The sequence below is a fragment of the Chiloscyllium plagiosum genome, chromosome 11 (assembly GCF_004010195.1).
Source record: "Chiloscyllium plagiosum isolate BGI_BamShark_2017 chromosome 11, ASM401019v2, whole genome shotgun sequence".
Classification (NCBI taxonomy): Eukaryota; Metazoa; Chordata; class Chondrichthyes; order Orectolobiformes; family Hemiscylliidae; genus Chiloscyllium; species Chiloscyllium plagiosum.
In genome coordinates, this window is record NC_057720.1 from 42,070,012 (window position 1) to 42,090,573 (window position 20,562).

Genomic DNA, 20,562 nt, shown 5'->3' on the forward strand with positions numbered 1-20,562 from the left:
ACAGCCGCAACATGACCTCCCAACTCCTGTACTCAATACTCTGACCAATAAAGGAAAGCATACCAAACGCCTTCTTCACTATCCTATCTACCTGCGACTCCACTTCCAAGGAGCTATGAACGTGCACTCCAGGGTCTCTTTGTTCAGCAACACTCCCTAGGACCTTACCATTAAGTGTATAAGTCCTGCTAAGATTTGCTTTGCCAAAATGCAGCACCTCGCATTTATCTGAATTAAACTCCATCTGCCATTTCTCAACCCATTGGCCCATCTGGTACAGATCCTGTTGTAATCTGAGGTAACCCTCTTCACTGTCCACTACACCTCCAATTTTGGTGTCATCTGCAAACTTACTAACTGCACCTCTTGTGTCGAGCTTCTTGAGTGTTGTAGGTGGTGCACTTGTCCAGAACAGAGAAAAGTATCCCATCATACTCCTGATTTGTGCCGTGTAGCTGGTGGATAGTTTCAGAAAGCCAAGAGATGAGTTACATACCACAGAAGTCCTAGCCTGTGGTCTGCTCTTGTAGCCATGTATTTTGTGGCTAGTCCAGTTCAGTTTCTGATTAATCTTAACTTCCAGGATGTTTGGTTGGAGATAATTCAGTGAAAGTAATGCTTGTGAATGTCCTGGGAAGATGCTTAGAATTTCTTTTTATGGAAATTATCTTTGCTTAGCATTTGTGTACATTTCATGTTAATTTCCAAAGCTTTGATATTGTCTAATTATTGCTGTATATGGGCATAGACTGTTTATGTATCTGTGGAGCTGTGAATGGTGCTAACCAATCATTAGTGAAAATCCATATTTCAGACTTTATGCTGGGAGGGCAGATTTTCTCTGATTTCCATTGACTTCAATTTTGCTTGGGCTTCTTGATGCCATACTCAGTCAAATGTAGCCTTGATGTCAAGGACTGGCACTCTCACCTCACCTCTGGAATTCAGCTCTTGTGTCCATGTTTGAACTAAAGCTGTAATGAGGCCAGGAGCCAAGTGGTCCTGGTGGTAATCAAACTGAGTGTCAGTAGTGCATTGTCATAATAATATTTATTTTATGATTATTATTGAGGATATGTGTTTGGCGCTTTAGTCAGACAAAGCTGATTAGTTATGGGAAGGGAGTTTCAATTTTGAGGGAGAAAGTTAGCACTGCAGATGCTTGAGATCAGAGTTGAAGAGTGTGATGCCAGAAAAGCACAGCCGGTCAGGCAGCATCTGAGGAGCAGGAGAATCTATGTTTCGAGCATAAGCTCTTCATGCTCAAAACATCAATTCTCCAGTTTCAATTTTGAGTCAATCAAGTATCATTAAAGCTGAATTTAAAATCTGTACATGCATACATAATTCAAAAATGCTTTTAAATTTAATAGATGATAAGTTAACATTATTTTGAATTCAATAATTGTTATTTTTTTCATTGTCTAATTTGCAGAATTTCTGTTCTTACTCAATCTATTTGTAATATACTGTCTGCAAATGAAAGATATGGTATTTTAATTTCCCATTAGAACTGACAGATGGGGAAATGGAGGGACTGGCAGATGGAAGATGCCAAATGCATTTATTTTGTCACAGTTTGTCAAAAGGTGTCAAGTTTAAGAGCCAACCTGTACTCCTAATGTCCAAACCCTGTGAATGCAAAAGGCTTGATTTCAGTATTTGTATGTTGAATTAAAATTCTGTTTGACTATCTAAAATATACCATTATTTGTATGTGGTACAGTTATAATTTTGAATTCTGGATTACCCACCTTGCATGAATAACTAATTTCTGACAATTTATTTATTGTTAAATTCTAAATTCTCCTCTCTCTGACCCCTCTTATTTACATATTCCATGTTATTAATGAGAAGTCATCCCCCTAATAATAGTCTGGGTTTAGATGGTACTTGGAAGTGTGGAACTTACTGAAACTAAGTTCATCCTAATCTGCGATCAATACACATCTTTTCTAAGAAGGGTTAGTGAAGAGAAACCAAAAGCTGGAATTTTGCCCTGTCCCCATATCACTTCCCCTATTGCGGCCCTAGCTGACATCAGCTAACAGCATAGATCAGAATGGTACAGTTCTGCAGCATATGGTGCACTTGCTATTTGAAGCATCAATGAGCCAACATTTAAAAACAAAAAATAAATTATATGCACTAATTAAAAATAGTGACATTCAATCACTTATCCAAGTCCAGGTTTCTTCTAACATCAATTCCATTCTACATGTAGAAATCAAGTTTCCGTTTTACTACTTTTGACAATATTATCTAACCATGATTAGGGAGGAGAATGTAAAACATATGGCTTTTGACACAAAAAAATTGGATTGTAGCAGTTTTAAAAGAAGTCCTAATGCCATATAGGATGAAACATTTTGTTCCTGTCACATTTCTTTGTTCATGTCATCCAAATCAGTACTGTATTATAGCACCTATGCTCTTGTGTGGACAGAATTGGGGGACAGTTTCATGAAACTGTCTCATAATCTGAGCTGCACATAAGAAATAAAAGTTTTAATCAAATGTCCTTTCAATTGCTTTCTCTACTGTGGTGTTACATCATCTTCATATAAATTCCTTTGCAGATCAAGTGTTTCATTCCTGATGAACAGTGCAAACACAGTGCCATAACTTGGTCTTTCTGTTATTACATGGTGACTGACCTTCCACATTATTGCAGCATTTTCAGACTTTAGGTTTGGAGAATTTAGAATAATAGGATCAGAAGTTTATTATACAAAAGAAAGCAATTTGGCCCATTGTGTTGTATAAGATGCTTGACCTGAAAGGGTTAACTATGAAACCTTTGGAGAGCTCTCCCACTTTGATATATATGACAGATTCTGGGAGGAGCTGGTCAGTTCTGTAGAACCAGATCACAACAGAAATGATACATCACAGAAAGGAGCCATTCGACCTATCTTCTCCACAGGCACCCAGATTCACTTCTAATCCCATCTTCCTGCACACAGAGATACCAGTGTACCTTACGAAGTGCAATATATTTAACTCATCTTTAGTTAATGTGTAATATGTAATAATCTACTTATTGTTACTTAGATGTGCTTCTTCTGCTAAAGACATACCAGTGTTTTAAACCTTCACCATTTAATTCCAGTAAGACTCCTCACTTGACTTCTTAGTGCTTCATCACTTTGTGTCAAATTTGATGCTCTCAGTCTTTTTGCGTAGCCTTTTCATGCTTTGCAGTCTTAACCAGAGCATAAAGACTCAACTCACATCTGTCTTGACTTGCCTCTTAGTTAAGACAAAATACCAGACAATTTGTCAAAATTGTCAGCAGTGATCAGTTAATGGGGTTGTCCTTTGCTGAAAGGCACCATGCTCTATCAATGACATACCAGTAGCGTGTGCCAGCAGCATATGTGGCAAATATAGGATGTGCTTTGGCCAAATGCCCATGTCCCAGCATTGAAGGGGAAGTGGTACATGTGGTAACCAAAAGAAATCTCGATTTCCGCAGATGCAATTGAACTGGTGCTAGCAGAAACCTGGACTTGGGTAAGTCACTATTTTTAATAAATGCACAGAACAATCAGGGGACTGTTCACATTAGGTATTATCTGTCCTCTCATGGGATGTGGATGTTGATTACTGAGACAGCAATTATTGCTCATCCCTAGTTGCCCTGGAGAATGTGGTAGTGAGTTGCGTTCTTGAACCATTGAAATCCACGCACTGTGCTTACACCCACAATGTTGTTGGGGAGGCAGTTTCAGTAGTTTGACCCAGCAAAACTGAAGAAATGGTGATGTCTTTCCAAGTATCCAAGATGGAGAGTGGCTTAGAAGGGAACGTGCAAGTGGTGATATCTTTATGTATCAGTTGCCCTTGACCTTCTCGATGGAGGTAGTAGTGGATTTGGAAGGTGATGTCTAAGGACGTTTGGTGAATTTTTGTAGTGCATCATGGGGCTGTCTATCCAAACCGGTCAAGGGGATAGGCCATAGTCAGTCTTCAGGGTCCGTCTGCTAAAGAAAAAGAGGGGTTATCAGCAGGATCGATGCTGGGCAACTCTATTTTTGGAATTGGTGGCAGCATGCTAGGATGCAGACAATAATTATGAATAGGAAATCTCAATGTAGATGTTGGTGACAAAATAGTACATTAGAGGACATGGGTTACTGTAGGAAAGGGAATTATTAACCATCACAACCACCGAGGCCTCAATGGGGCAACAGTGCAGCATGGTTGTTGGCATAAAGAAGCTGTAAGGCCAGATCTTAAAGGGTAATGCTGAGAGATGAGGTCGCAATTCAGAGTCATGTTTGGGAACATTTAGAAATTCAGCGCTGCTGGACTTGACAGGGAGAGCCAATAACAAAGGAACATGGAGGTTCTTGCAGAGAGCACTTGATTGTCAGGCTAAACCTCACTGTGTCCAGTATGACATGCATTGCCATCCATACACATCACTTAGATTAGATTAGATTACAGTGTGGAAACAGGCCCTTCGGCCCAACAAGTCCACACCGACCCGCCGAAGCGAAACCCACCCCATACCCCTACATTTACCCCTTACCTAACACTACGGGCAATTTAGTATGGCCAATTCACCTGACCGGCACATCTTTGTGACTGTGGAAGGAAACCGGAGCACCCGGAGGAAACCCACGCAGACACGGGGAGAATGTGCAAACTCCACACAGACAGACACCTGAGGCGGGAATTGAACCCGGGTCTCTGGCGCTGTGAGGCAGCAGTGCTAACCACTGTGCCACCGTGCCGTGCCGCCATATACTTGTAAATGTACACTGGAAATGGAAAAGGACTGCACCATATTCGGTGGAGTAAGTGTTTTTATATATCTGAGCACTAGCTCTTACTTGGGAATAACATGAGGCCCTTCAAAAGGCAACTGCATTAATCTGGCACTTTCGTTTGATATCATCTTTTACCATAGTACCCTATATGTGAAATACATACAGTGTTGAATTTTGTGGAGTACAAATTCTGATCAGAATCAATGTTGGCCATGTCTTTGGTCATTGCAGTTTGAAGATTAGTCATTTCTGTGAAGCAGAAGTAATCATAGGCAAGTTCAAAAATGACACATCCAGACCACAATTGAAAAAGATAATCCAATATCTCAAAGACTGCGCAAGAGCACTGACCTTATTTCCTCTCACCTTAAACTGTAAGTATTTTCCAACTTACATTACTCCTTTCTTGGTGATGCGTTGGATAATGGGAAAAGGTATCTGTGATCATACAGCACTCAGAATCTCCCTTTGTACCTATGTGACATAACTTGTGATGTCTAATTTCAATAAGGTCATTTTGTCAAAGGTCTATATCACGGCACTTCATGAACTTCTTTGTCAGAGTCCTCCATGTCTCATTGTATGGAAGAGTACGATATACCATCAAGAGCTAGATATGTTACAAGGATGGTTACTGAGGTACGATGACTCTGGGGCTATGACTGATTACTCCATTGTGCAATCTTCTGACTGAGGTGGAGGTAGATACAATGCAACCAATTCTTTTATAAGAGCCATGATGGTTTGCTGAAGAAGAGGTTCCTATGCTTGGATCGGTCTGGGAAGTCTTGCGCTACACTCCAGTCAGACTCTGCTGCATAATCCTAGCATGCTGTGCTGTGTTGAACTGGAACAGGCACGGAGAGGATGTGATGCACTTTTCATGGCTGAGAGAGCAGCAGCAGCCTTCTGTGGAGAAAAATGATGGTCAAAAAGCAAGCAGTGTCTGGCTGTTTCCAAAGGCAAATAAAGCTTTTGCGTGTTTATTCCTGTTTGTACACTGCTCATTTTTTGGCTTTTGCTGAACAAAAATTAATGTTTTGAATTGTTTAAAAGCTTTGCTGCATGTGATGGTCCCACATTGAGCAATGAGAGCTTGTTGGGCTACACTGGGCATTGGGAAAAGAGTAACACTCACTTTGACAGAGTTCTAAGATGGAATGACACCCAAGGACAGTTAAACTGTATAGCTTTGTTCTTAACTAACATTAAGTGCATATCAAGGTATGGCAGTAAAATAGTGCTACATTGTCATGTCCAGCCTTTGTGTAATTTACAATGTTAAAAGTGTAAAGGAGATTCAGTAGGAAATTGCTGGGTAAAGCATTGTATCATTGAGAGATACTTTCGAAATTTGATGTTTTAAAAAAATAGCTGAGCAAGTTAATAGGTGACCTGATTTTAAGCGTTCAAAGTCATAAGAGAAATAATAATTTGCCCTGCCCCCCCCCCCCCCCCCCTCCAACTATCAACATCCTGGGGTTACCATTAACCAGAATCTCAACAGGATTCGCCATATAAATACAGTGGTTATAAGAGCACATCAGACACTAGGAATCCTGTAGTGACTAACTCACCTACTGACTCCTTAAAGCCCACACACCATCTACAAAGCACAAGTCCAGAGTGTGATGGAATACTCCCTACTTAACTGAATGATTGCAACTCCAACAACATTCAAGAAGCTTACCACCATCAGAACAAAGCAGCTTGCTTGATTGGCGCCAGATTCACAAACATCCACTCCCTCCACCACCAATGCTTAGTAGCAGCAATATCTACCATCTACAGATGCACTTCAGAAATTTTCCAACGATCCCTTAAACAGTATGCTCCAAATCCAGAACCACTTCCATTTCGAAGGACAGATACATGGGAACACCTGCAAGTTCCCCTGCAAGCGACTCACCATTCTGACTTGGAAATATATTGCCGTCCCTTCAGTGTCACTGGGCCAAAATCCTGGAACTCCCTCCCTCAGTGCATTGTGGGTCTACTTACAGTGCATGGATTGCAGTGGTTCAAAAAGGCAGGACACTACCACCTTCTCAAGTGCAACTAGGAATGGGCAATATATGCTGGTCTAGCTAGCAATGCCCATATCCCATGAGTGAACTAAAAATAAGTATGAATGCATCTATGGATATGTGGTGAAGTGTCAATTTGTACTCTGAGAAGTTATTGTTTTTGGTTGCCCTCCTACTGCATGCAGAGTGAAGGGTGACTTCTGTCTGATAGTGCGTGTCCAAATGCATGGTGCCAGTGCCAGGAATACTGGGAGATCCTGGGGACAATGGTGAGTATTTGCGGTGAGAAGGAAGATACGATGAGCAGGATGCTTAGATAATTAGACAAGTTTTGGAAAGCAGTGTGAGAAATCTTACTAGGCATCACTGAGAGAAACCCTCTGTGAAACATGACAAAATTAACAATTAACTGGTTTCTGCTAAACTCATTTCAGCATCTCAAGCCATAATGATGGCACCCCCATCTGTCTTTGTCTTGGCAAATTAGTGTGATAGATTCTCTGCAGTTTTATTCTTTGTTAAAGATGGATCCAAAGCTACAGAGAGTACTTTAAGTAATCTTAGACAATGTGCTATACGAGCTTTTCAAGACCAAAATTCAATTGGATTCATACACCTACACTGATACATGGAGACAATTATCCACTCTGTCCTTCAGTGTGGTCATATTTTGGGATCTTTTATCATATGTTGCTTCATATTAAATTTATATTTAAAGGTACCATATGAAATTAACGTGAATTTTATAAAGAACAAATGACAGAGTGGAAAAGGAATTGATTGTATGGGAGGAGGTAAAAGATTAATGAGATAACTATATTGTTATATGTAACATTAAACAAATTTTAACTCACATTAGGGAATAAGAGACTGGTTAGGCAGTTGTGGACAGAGATAAAAACGTCAATTTCAGCAGATCTAGTAGCAGCTGTGAATAGATAAAGCAAGTGAATGTTTCAGGTCTGTAACCTTTCGTTGTGAGTATGGTTGTAAGATCACAGACCTGAAATACTAACTTTGTTCTTCTCTTCCTAAATGTGCCTGACCAGCTGAGTATTTCCAACATTTTCTATTCTTACTTCAGACTTCCAGCAGGTGCTGTATTTTGCTTTTGTATTGTGGAAGATAGAGTAGGGATAATAGGTGTGTACTGAAGTTGGAAGGAAGTGACTTGTGGTGTCCTACAAAGTGTCTCACAAATATCTCTGCTAGCACTTCATCTATTTCCTATAACACTATACAGAGCCGTATATTCATGTTTCCTGATGATGTAAAGATAGGTCATTTGGTTGGCTGTATACAGTTAACAGGAACATAAAATTACAAAGAGACATTGATCGATTCGGTGAGGCTTAAATTGGATAGTCACTGAAAACATGTTTGAGGTTTTGGATGAGTGAATGGACACCCATTCTTTCGATTCAAAGTTACTTGCTGTCGCATAAGTTCCAGCTGTGAATAAGGACTTTCAAAGTTTCATGAGATTCCAGTAGTCTTCTGTCCAACCTATTAACAGAACTACTAGGATGCTACCAGAGGTATGGTAGTAGCCCCATGGAAGATAAGCCTCAGGAAGACATCTGTTCTTCCATCCCTGCCATACTGCCACTGAACTTACTGTTGCATTATAGCCAACAAGTCCAGATTGCTGCCAACCAAATAAATCCAAATCTTTTAGCACCAGAACTGCTTTATGGATTATCCTCCCCAGACATCTGCAATCTCCCCATTGAAGAACATCAACAGTCTTCCTTCAGTCATTCTGCAGCTTCTGGAGTAGCACTGTGTAAGAGTTCTAGAATAGTAATAGAAGACAGACCCTAAGAAAGTGCACTGTGGTGATTAGTTTACTTTTTAATGCAATATGGTGTGATTTTATTTCTAAATTTCATTTGGAATTTTTATTTTGTGTTGGCTTTTGTTTTTGCATTGTGGCCAAACAGGCACTATGATTGCCAGTGAAACATAGGCCTGTTTGGTGTTTGGGAATTGGATTACACTTCCTGGGTTTATTATTTATTGATAGCCTTAGCAGCAAGGAGCTGCCTAGATTGAGTCTTCCTCCTACCTTTTCTTTCCTCACCAGGTTTGTGGTCTTTAGCTGCTTGCTGTGTAGCTATGATGGTAAGGTTATGCAGCATATAGCAGATGACTACACATTTTGCTTTGCTGAGTACTGTAGGCAGGCAATGGCATTGTTGCTTCAGCATGTGAATAATTTTTTCTGTCACATTTCACATGATAGGATATCTTTCATCATGTGTTTATCGCACACATTACCTATGTTACATAGTAGAGAAATCAGCCATGTTGTCAACAATTAACTCTTAATGCTAAGTAGACATTCTTTCGTTAGCCTTGATGCATTGAACATTACCTGGTACAGTGAACTTTCAAGGTCGAAAAGTGTGGCGCTGGCAAAGCACAGCAGGCCAGGCAGCATCCGAGGGGCCCTTCATCAGGAATGTGTATGCCCATAACACCGATTCTCCTGGTCCTCAGATTCTGCCTGACCTGCTGTGCTTTTCCAGCGCCACACGTTTTGGACTCTGATCTCCAGCATCTGCAGTCCTCACTTTCTCCCAGCGAACTTTCAAGTCCTGTCTAAATACATGCTGGCTCTCCATTGCAGCCATTATATTATATCCATAATTACAAATGCTGCTTAATTAACCCACCATGTTTCATATGTGTGTGCATTAATATGTCATTAATGTGGTGACATGTTCATATAAAATTCCTTTGTGCACTGTACTAATATCAAGGTTAATGCATCCATTTGAAAATAAATCTTCAACCTTGGGAGACAATGCATATATGCATGTTGGAAAAGGTGAGTTCACTGGATTGACTTAGTTATTTCATATATCCTTGCATTTAAATGTCATTGGTGATCATAGTTTAACAGTGCATAAGAGTTGAAGTGTTTATATTATTGGTTTGAGCGTCTAAATCTTATCTCAGTGTGGGTGATTAGAAGTAGTCTAATCCAATTTTTCATTCTTGGGCATATGACAAGTGCCTAGTGTATGTGTGCAAGTTTGATTAATTCCCTATGGTTATGTGGATAATATCTTGGAAAGAATTTGCAGAATGACTGCAAAGTAAAAGGGGAAAGAAAAATGAAAATCTGAGAAACGCTGAAAATGCCGGGTAAACAAATGGGTTAGTCAGAATCTGTAACCTTTTCAGGTGCATCTCTTTTTGTTCGAACTGAAAATTATAAATTAAGTGATAATTTTATTATGTTGAAAAAGGAGTGATGTATTCTATTGCCTTATTTGATCAAGCCCCATGTTCCAAAAGAAAGATGTGAGTAATGGCGCAGACTTGTCCTTATCCACAAAAACATGACTGAGAGCTGACTGCATTCTGTTATCTTCTATGTTCCTGAGCACGCAGAGCTTGGCCTCTTCCACACAGTTTCCATAGTGACGGTCAGTCCTAATATAACACAGAGGTCTATCGGGAAAAGTGTTATCATCAGGAAACAGATGCATTAAAAATTCTAGATAAAGAAATACAAAACTTGACCATGTGAAGGAAGTGTTTTTTCTAGAGGTTTGCATGGCTCTGCTCTTAATTAACAAGATCTATGAAGAAAAACATTTCCACACATATTGAATACTAATGATCAAGTGCTGGTTGGTAATTGTGACTGTAATTATATAACATTATTACACTACTTCTAAGAAGCAGTTATTTAAAGCAAATATTCCAGTGTAATAGAGATTTATACATTTTTGTTTAGCTGTCTTTTTTGATAAAATTGAATAAACTGAACCTTTCTTGCAATCAATTTCTGATTTTCTAATTTGTTAGAAACTCCTGTTCATATAACCTCTGGGTCAGAATAATCCAGTTTGAAAAACATTGTACCTTGTTTGTGAGATGTCAAATTATGAATACAAAATAAAATCATTTAAACTAAAGGATGACTTTCAACATATGGCTACCATTTCTTGTCTGAAAATCGGCAACAACAATGAACATTGCAGGGAGTCCTCGGGAGTTGTATTGGCACTCAATGTCTGCTTGTTGCAATTTTGAGGTAAACAGGAGGTTGGTTTACTCACATAAGACAGAGAATGGGGCCTAAAATCATATGTCAGAGTTCTTTCCAGTGATTGTAAGACTCCAATAGCAGTTTCCAGGTGAATAAATATGTGACGTGTGTTCTGTCCTGCCTTATTCTGCAGCACTTTAGGGAATACTCGAAAATTGGCTGCCTTGCCAACTCAAGATTCAATGCCCCCATCCCCCTTCACCCCATTCCTCCATTTTACATTTATTTCAATTTTCCTTAATTTTGACATACCCTGAAGTTGTCTTCCCATTGTATTAGAAAAAATGCAGTTTTATTCTTTTTCTTGTACTGTATTCACCTGGTTAATCTGTTATGAAGTTTCAAAGTTAAAAATCACACAACACCAGGTTATAGTCCAACAGGTTTAATTGGAAACACACTAGCTTTCGGAGCGACGCTCCTTCATCAGGTGATAGTCGCTCAGAAAGCTAGTGTGCTTCCAATTAAACCTGTTGGACTATAACCTGGTGTTGTGTGATTTTTAACTTTGTACACCCCAGTCCAACACCAGCATCTCCAAATTATGAAGTTTCAAGTATTCTTCAACCTTCATGATTCTCTCGATAATCTTTGTGAAGCTTATTTCACTTGAACTATTTTATCAATTTGAGTCTTTGCTTGCTAACCCTAGCATTGCATATGTGCTAAATCTTCTTCAATATATCTGTAACAACATTTTGTATTCCTCTGGCATATCACTGAGATGCAACAGCCAAATTGTCATTGCGAATCAACTGAAAATTGACAGCCTAGCCAACTCAAGGTTCAATGCCCCCCCTCCCATCCCCCTTCTCCCCATTCCTCCATTTTGCATTTATTTCAATTTTATTCAATTTTGACATTCCCTAAAACTGTCTTCTCATTGTATTAAAAACAATACAGAATCAGAAAATATCTCAAAGTTTGGACACTTGTGTTGAAAGTTAGTCCCCTTATGGATACTGTCATTGTCAAGCAGCTTGCTGATTACAGCAAATACAGATTTTTAAAAAAAATCAACATGGGGGAGATCCAAGATGGCGGCAATCTGATAGGTCTGCTGTGCTGGGCTCTGCACCAAAACCCAAGTAAGGTGGGTTTGCACCGCTAATCATTCATAAGAAAAATTGGCTAAAATAACATAAATTCAGCTCCTGATGGTCTGGAAATATGATGAAAACTAATAAAGGAAAGGGAGCCAAAGGATCACAGCAAGCAGGGCACTCCCCTACAGTGCGGATGCACCCGCACTGGCGGCCGCAACAACCCCAGCGGTGCCTTTGAACTTGTTGGACCAGCAGAATCAAGTCTTGGAGTTTGTCAAACTCCGAGAGAGAATTGACTAGGCGTTGGAACCGATCTCTGCCATGTTAAAAAAGCATGAGCAGGAGATCCAAGATTGGATCAATATGTCAAGGTGGTCGAACAGAGGACCACGGTAGAGAATTCAGAGGGATGGATCCAAACATTGGAAGGTCAGAGTCGGGCCCTGTTGGATCAGGTCGATGACCTCGAATTGAGGTAGAAGGAAGAACTTGTCAGGCTGCCGGAGCATGAGGAGGGTGAGAGCCTGGTTAACTTCCTCAAGCAATGGCTCCTGCAGTTTCTGAGACTGGAGGTCAAATCAGGCCGAGTGTGTGGAGTGGGCCCACCAGATCACGATGTGCAGGAACAGGTTGGATCAGCGCCCATTTCCATTCCTAGTGCATCTCTAGGGTTATAAAGAGAAGCAGCTGATATGGAAGCCTCCAGAAGACTGGGAAGACATTCATAGGCCCTGGTTTACAAAGGATTGAAAATTATGTTTTTTTCAAGACTTCTCTGGAGCCATATTCAAGAAGAGGAAATCCTTTGATGAAGTCAAGAAGAAATTGAGGGACTTGAATATCCAATACTCTTTGAAGTATCAAGCAGTACTGTGCTTTAATCATGGAAGGTCTGTTTATAATTTTGACTTGGCAGAAAAAGCAAGGCACTCTTTGGACTCTTTAAAGTAAGTGATCCGGGTTGGGGGAAAATAAAAAATAATTTTGGACAGTGGTGAGGGGTGTTTGTTCCTTTTATGGAAGTTGAATGAGGTCATTGTACTGAGGGGATGGGATAGGCACCCACTGTTAACCCCCATGTGTGTAATTAATATGTTTTCTTTGTGTTGGTATTGCTTGGGTCTGGGGCATGGCCTTAGCCGGAAGGAATTAGGATGGCTGGGATGAATGCCCCCTATGGGGAAAGGGGGAAGTCTCTAGCGATTTATTATTTATATGTTTGTTTGTTTAAGTTAAGCATCATTTTTTTTTGGTTCTAGTAATGTTTACAGGGATAGTTTTTAGATTTTATAAATTCTGTGTTTTTTCCACTTGACATGCCGTGAATAAGCTTCTTCCTCTTGGGGGACTGCAGGCTGCTGTGGCTGGAACATAAAAGGGAGCCATTCTCTGATTAAAAGAAAAAAGGTGCTCTCAAACTGTGTAAAGCAAAGAGTTGACATCGCTCCGCTGCAGGAAACACATTTAAATGACAGGGAACATTTGAAGTTGCAGCAGGGAGGATTTGAGGAGAAAGTGAGGTCTGCAGATGCTGGAGATCAGAGCTGGAAATGTGTTGCTGGAAAAACGCAGCAGGTCAGGCAGCATCTAGGGAACAGGAGAATCGACGTTTCGGACATAAGCCCTTCCTGAAGAAGGGCTTATGCCCGAAACGTCGATTCTCCTGTTCCCTGGATGCTGCCTGACCTGCTGCGCTTTTCCAGCAACACATTTCCAGCAGGGAGGATTTGGTAGGGTATTCTTCTTCTCTTTCAATTCCGAGTAGAAGGTTGGCCATACTGGTACAAAGGAACCTCTCATTCCAGATAGTAGAACAAATTAAGGATGAATACAGATGGTTCATCATTCTCAAGGCATTAATATACGGGGAAGAGTATGGCATCCTGAACATCTATTGTCCCCCAACGCACCCCCTTAAATCATGATCATACCGGACTTTAACACATGGACTCCGAGTCAGAACAGGATGCCAAGGGGTCTCTTGAGTATCTCCCTGCAATCTAGACAGCTTGAGTGGGGAGTTGGGGTTGGTGGATATATAGGTACATCTCCAACCTAATGGTAGGGATTTTATATTTTATTTCAACCCACACAAGTGCCACAGGAGAATTGATATGTTCTTTGCTCCGTTGGTCTGTTTGGATTCAGTGTTATCCTGCAGGATTGGGAACATAGCTATCTCAGGCCATGCAGCAGTGTACGTGGATGTCAAGATTGAGGGTAATGGAATAGACACGTGAAACTGGTGCATGGATCACTTTCTTTTTAAGAATAGTAAATTTATAGAGTGTCTCACAAGGGAGTTCGGGGCCTTCTGAGACATCAATTCGGGTACAGCCAGTAATCCATCGGTGCTTTGGGAGACTGCCAAGGTGTAATTAATGGGTTTGACTAGCTCATATTCAGCAACCAGGAAAAGATACGGAGAAGAGCAGCAATAGATGCTAGAGTCCCAGCTAAAAGCAGCCGAGTCAGCAAGTTACGATAGACCGTCTGTGGTCAAGCTACGGAGGGTCATGGCTCTTCAGGCTGCTCTGAATTCAATGCTTGTGCAGGTGGCAAAGAGAGAGGTGTCCTTTGTGAGGCAAAGGCTATTTGATTACGGGGATAAGCCAGGTAGATATCTGGCTTATCTGGCTAAGAAGAAAATACCCTGCAGTTCATTATGTCCATTGGGGAAGAACTGGTACAATCACACACGAGTCAAAAAAGATTAATGTCATATTTCAGAAATTTTATGCAGAGTTATACCGGTCAGAGGGCTGTTAGGATGGAGTGGCAAGAATGGAATCCTTTTTCAAGAACTTGGACCTCCCCGGTATAACTGCAGAGGAAGCCTCCCTTTGAAATGCGCCCTCAACAATACAGGAGGTGCAAGAAGCAGTAAGACAGCTCCAAAGCGGCAAAGCACCTGGCTCAGACAGGTTCCCGAGTGAGTTCTACAAGGAGTTCATAAACATGTTGGCAGAGCCAATCCTGGGAATGTATAATCATTCATATAATCAGGACTGCCTTCCAACCTCTCTTAGTAAGGCCAATATCTCTCTCATTTTAAAGAAAGGAAAAGACCCTGTAGACTGTTCCTTGTATAGCTGAAAATGTGTTGCTGGAAAAGCGCAGCAGGTCAGGCAGCATCCAAGGAGCAGGAGAATCGACGTTTCGGGCATGAGCCCTTCTTCAGGAATTCCTGATTCCTGAAGAAGGGCTCATGCCCGAAACATCGATTCTCCTGCTCCATGGATGCTGCCTGACCTGCTGCCCTTTTCCAGCAACACATTTTCAGCTCTGATCTCCAGCATCTGCAGTCCTCACTTTCTCCTGTTCCCTGTATAGACATATCTCGTTGCTGTATGCAGATTTTAAAATCCTGTCAAAGATGCTGGCCCTGAGATTGGAAAAGGTACTGCCTGCTATTACAAAAAATTAAATTATTCGGCATCTTCTCAGAATATAGGATAAATTTTACAAAGTCAGAAGCCATGCCCGTGGGGGGGCTTGGTGGGAGTGCCTGACCTGGAGGATGGAACACAGTTTCCTTTTGATCGTTGCAAAAGGGTTTTCTTTATGTGGGTATTTTTATTACCCCATTTTCCATCGGCTGTACAAAGCTAACTTTGTGCAATTGTTTGATAGGATAAAACAGGATCGTTAGGCCGAATAGCCCTGATTTAAATGAATGTTCTTCCTCGGCTATATATCCCAATGAGAATGCTCCACAGACTTGTGATGTGAAGATTCAATGGCTGGCTCGGGTCCTTCATTTGGTGTCATAGGTGCCCTCTCATTAAATTCACTAAGTTGCAGCTCCCGCAGGGTATGGGAGGGTGGGGAGTTGGATGTCCCAGATTTGAAGCGATATCAAGATTTTATAAACCTCTATAATGTCACCCCTCACCCTCCAATGCTCCAGGGAAAACAAGCCCATTCTATTCAACCTCTCCCTTTAGCTCGAATAGTCTCCTTCTGTACTGTTGAATTCTGTGATTCCATGATAATGACCAGATAATCAATTTTTTTGTGATGCCAACTGAAGGATAAATAACATTAGACCATAAGACATAGGAGCAGAAATTAGGCCTTTTAGCCCATCGAGTCTGCTCTGCCATTCAATCATGGCTGATAAGTTTCTCAACTTCATTCTCCCCTTGATCCTCAACTCGAACTCCAAGAAGAATACAGTTTAGGGTGAAAGGGGAACAATGTAAAAGGGACCTTTTCATGCAGAGGGTGGTACATGTATGGAATGAGGTGCCAGAGGAAGTAGTGGAGGCTAGTACAATGGGCATGGATGGGTATATGATTAGGAGTGGTTTGGAGGGATGTGGGCTAGATACTGGCAGGTGGGACTAGATTGGGTTGGGATATCTGGTCGGCATGGACAAGTTGGACCGAAGGGTCTGTTTCCATGCTGTACATCTCTATAACTGTATGACTGTATGAGGCGCCCTATTGTCATATATGGGTGACTGGGTGCGCTAGGATCCAGGATCGGTGTGGCTTGACATCGAGGCTTCTCAGGTAAGGTGTCCCTTGTTAACTTACTGTTAATGGGTGGGATAAAATCCGTGGCTGAGCATTGTAAAAACCCGATCATCTTAAACATGGTTAAAGCATGGAGAATAATGCAGCAGGGCGAGGGAAATTCACATAAGACCTCACTGTTCACCCCTTTAGTTGGAGCCCCAGGATTTAGGCTGGGGTTAATGGACTCCGGCTTTAAGGCATGGGAGGTCAAGGGAGTCTCCTGTTTGGGATATACTCATTTGAGGGAGAGGTCCTGATATCCTTTGACCAATTAAGTCACAAATGTGGGCTGCCTAGTAGGGACCTCTTCTGTTATTTTCAGGTTAGAGGCTACATACAGAAAAGGACTACACTCTCGGCTTAGCCCTCCAAGTCTGACATAGAGAGAAGAGCACTCCAGTGTGCTCTTCTATACCATTTAAACATAGGGGGCACCCCGGAGGATATGGAAAGACTCTGGAGTCTAGAGTCAGGAACCAGGAGAAGAAATTTTGTTTGAAACATGGGAGGACATATGGGAGAATGTGAAGAAAATTTTGATATACAGTAAAACGCAAGCTATGCAATTGAAGATTCTTCACAGGCCCCATATGGCTACAGAACGGTTAGCAAAGTTCAAGAAAGGAGCATCTCCAGGATGTTCTAAATGTAAAATTAGCACAGGCACCCTTACGCAATGTTTATGGTCATGTTACAAGATTCGTGGATACTGGGGTATCATATTGAGTGAGTTGGTGGGGATCCTGGGAATCCAGATAAGGCAGATCCTGTACCCCTTCTTTTAGGATTGCCGAATTTGTCCTCGCTGGATGAACACGGGAAGACATTATTTAACATTTTCACACACTGTGCAAGGAAGAACATTCTAATGAACTGGATCTCAGAAAACCCCCGGGTCTCGTGGGGTGGCATAGATTGGTGATGGAGCACATCCCCCAAGAGTATCTCACAAATGTGTTGCACCAGAAAACAAAACCACTCTATAAGACGTGTCGGCCCTTTTTAAATTTCATTGATACGGACTTGTCAGCAATATGACCAAGGCCTTTATATAGACATGGGGGCCGGGTTTGGTGGTCTGGGTGCCCTGGGGGGAAGAAGCTTGACAAATTATAACTAATGCTCCATGGATGGGAGCCTTGGTGGGGGCGCGGTGAGTGGTGTAATTTAATTTAATTTAGTTTAGTTTAGTTTAATTTTAATTTAATTTGAGTTAAGTTAATTCAAGATGATTTTGTCTAATTTGACTCATTCTAAGTTGGAATAGGTTGGTCTCGTACAATTTGGGCCAGCCTAAGTTAATTTGCTAAGTACAGTTACTTATTGAATCTTAATGTGGATAGATGGGTTTTTTTATGATAGTTTTGGTTTATTCTAAAGGGTAGTAGATAGTTTCCTGTTAATGTTTTTGTAACATAAGATTGTTATATTGTTTTTCTTTTTTGCATTTTTATACTCTTGTAAAAGAATAAAAACCTTTTCTAATAAAAAGAAATATAAAAAAAATGGTTTGGGATTTGCATTTTGCACAAAATTTAAAAATGAATGGGATATTTAATAAATTGGCTCACTGAGGCATAATATAAAGAATTAAAACTTCTGATTATCTTTTAAAATATTGTAGTTGGGTACTACCAAAACTGAGCAAAGTTGAATCTAAACTAGGGGCAATTTAAGGTTTTTTTCTTAACCAGCTAGTTTATTTTTATCTGTTTAATCTTTGATGTTTTCTAAATACAAAATCTATGAATTATATTTTTGAAAATGTAACAATGTATCTCAAAGATTTTACCACAAGATCGTTCACTTCCTCAAATCCAAATAGTAACAACATTTTATCAGTAGTTTAACAGGTCATCCATCTTCAGTTTTCATCATTAGTCTACAATAGGGTCAACGCCTCAGGAACTGGCTATGTGGAGTTGCACATTCTCCCCATGTCTGCATGGGTTTCCTTCAGGTGCTCCAGTTTCCTTCCACAGTCCAAAGGCGTGCAGGTTAGGTAAATTGGCCATAATAAATTGCCTATATAGTCCAAGGATGTGCAGGGTAGGTAGATTAGCCATGGGAAATGCAGGGGTAAGGTAGGGGGTGTTGGGTCTAGGTGGGGTGCTCTTCAGAAGGTCAGTGTGGACTCAATGGGCTGAATGGTTTGCTTTCACACTGTAGAGATTCTATTATTCTATGATTCTATGAACTGAGGTGTTAACAATGTTCCCAGTCAACCTGCAGTGATTGTGACCCCATACAAGTTAGGAGTGGGAGTAGGCCATTTGACCCCTTGCCTGCTCCATGTTTTATGACTGGACTTTTAAAACTCATGTTAAGGTTGCTGTCACCTAGAGATATCTCATAATCCATTTCTTTCATGTGATCAGTCTCACTTGCCATTATGAAATTGAACTAAGATTTGACCATCATGGATTCCTTGAAGTATGGACTTACGAAGCAGTCATGAACTTCACCTAACAATTCAACAAACTGCTTGGGTATTCTCAATTTATATGTAATTGGTTAAAATCTCCCTTTATTTATTAAATCTCCCTTTATTAATTTCGCATATCCTTCTTGTCCTCTTGTATTCCGCTTCCCTCTTATCTGAATTAACAATAGCAAAGCTCAGATTTTACTTAAGGTCTCCATAATCAGAAATCCCTAGTCAGAGGTTTTAGTTGGATAGTTTCTCCCCCTTTCCAAAAAGTGTACTTTCCTCACTTTCCTCTCTGCCCCACCTCAGATGTCTGAAGCATCACCTGAATATAGCAATTGATTTGAATGTTGCTGAAGAAGATAGACATTTTGTAAAAACCTTTTGTCTTGCACTTGTCAGGTAAATTCGAAAGGAGTATGACATCTAAACTCTGATTAGTTGGGGCATTACATTCTCCATAGCAATGCCTTTACTGATGAGAGTCAACTTGCCAACCAATCAGCATTTTTTTCTCAAGTGGTACAAATGTTGTGTTCCCTTTGCATTGAAATAACTTACATATTGGCTTGATGAATGAAATAAAAAGCTTTGACAAAAACGTGTCATCTTTTTCCTGCAGTTCTGCATTACAAAATGACTATTTTTCAGTGGCAAACTACATTATATTAACTTAGAACTTTGTTTTACAGGATACAGCTGGTCAGGAGCGATACAGAACCATCACTACTGCTTATTACAGAGGAGCCATGGGCTTCATCCTCATGTACGACATTGCCAATCAAGAATCCTTTAATGCAGTGCAAGACTGGTATGATTTTTATTTCTTCTCTTTGATGTCCAAATGCATTCATTGTGTGCATTTTTTGAACAATTCCCCATCCTTTCCTTACATTTTCTCAAACCTGATGATAAAAAATGTAATTAACTTGTCAGTTGTTGCTCTGTTTCAAGACCAATAGAAATGTTGCTCTTGAATTGTCCCTATAGTAGGTCAATCCACTTTAACATCAGCAGAAAATCCTGTGGTCAGTGGTCAAATGCATAATTGATGTTGCTTAACTAATGATCAAGTTCTCATAAAATTAGATTGAGCCAATACCGTGATTTCAAGAAACAGTTTGGAGAATTTCTTTGATTGTTCATTAAAGGTTCTTAACCAATGCAGCTAAATATCACATCTGCTGAATACATGCTGCTTAAGATCTTGGCCAATGCTATAATTTGTCTCCTCTGTCTTACTTGGGACCCTCAGGTGTTCCACTTCCGCCCCCGGGGTTGCTGTTGCTGCAGCCACTTCCGCCCCCCAGTGACATCACTCACCTGCACTACGACCACGCCGCATGCGTCTCCGCCCCCATGCCGATCTCTGTCACCACGCCTAACACTGCCCCCATGCCGATCTCCGTCCCCACGCCGAACCCCACCCCCGCCCCGATCTCCGTCCCCGCCCCGATTCCCGCCCCCACACCCGCCCCCACACCTAACCCTGCCCGCACTCCCAGCTCCAGCCCCACACCAGGTCCTAGCTCCCAGCCCTGCCATATTTTCACCATCCCTCCAGAACTACCCCTCTCTGAGGATGAAAGATCAGTCCTCGGCAGAGGCCTCACCTTCATTCCCCTACCTCTCTGATTAACGAGTTCAACACGGGGCGAGATATCGAACAATTCTTCCGCCGCCTTCGCCTCCG

General features: G+C 41.1%; 1 protein-coding gene across 3 annotated transcripts in view; it reads left to right on the plus strand.

Moving 5' to 3' along the window:
* rab3b (RAB3B, member RAS oncogene family) overlaps positions 1-20,562 on the plus strand; it is a 171,189-nt gene that overhangs the window by 111,103 nt on the left and 39,524 nt on the right. For all 3 annotated transcript variants that reach the window (XM_043699201.1, XM_043699202.1, XM_043699200.1), the window contains exon 3: positions 19,562-19,680. In XM_043699201.1, coding sequence (XP_043555136.1) covers positions 19,562-19,680 — 119 coding nt within the window. The remainder of the gene's footprint in view (positions 1-19,561; positions 19,681-20,562) is intronic.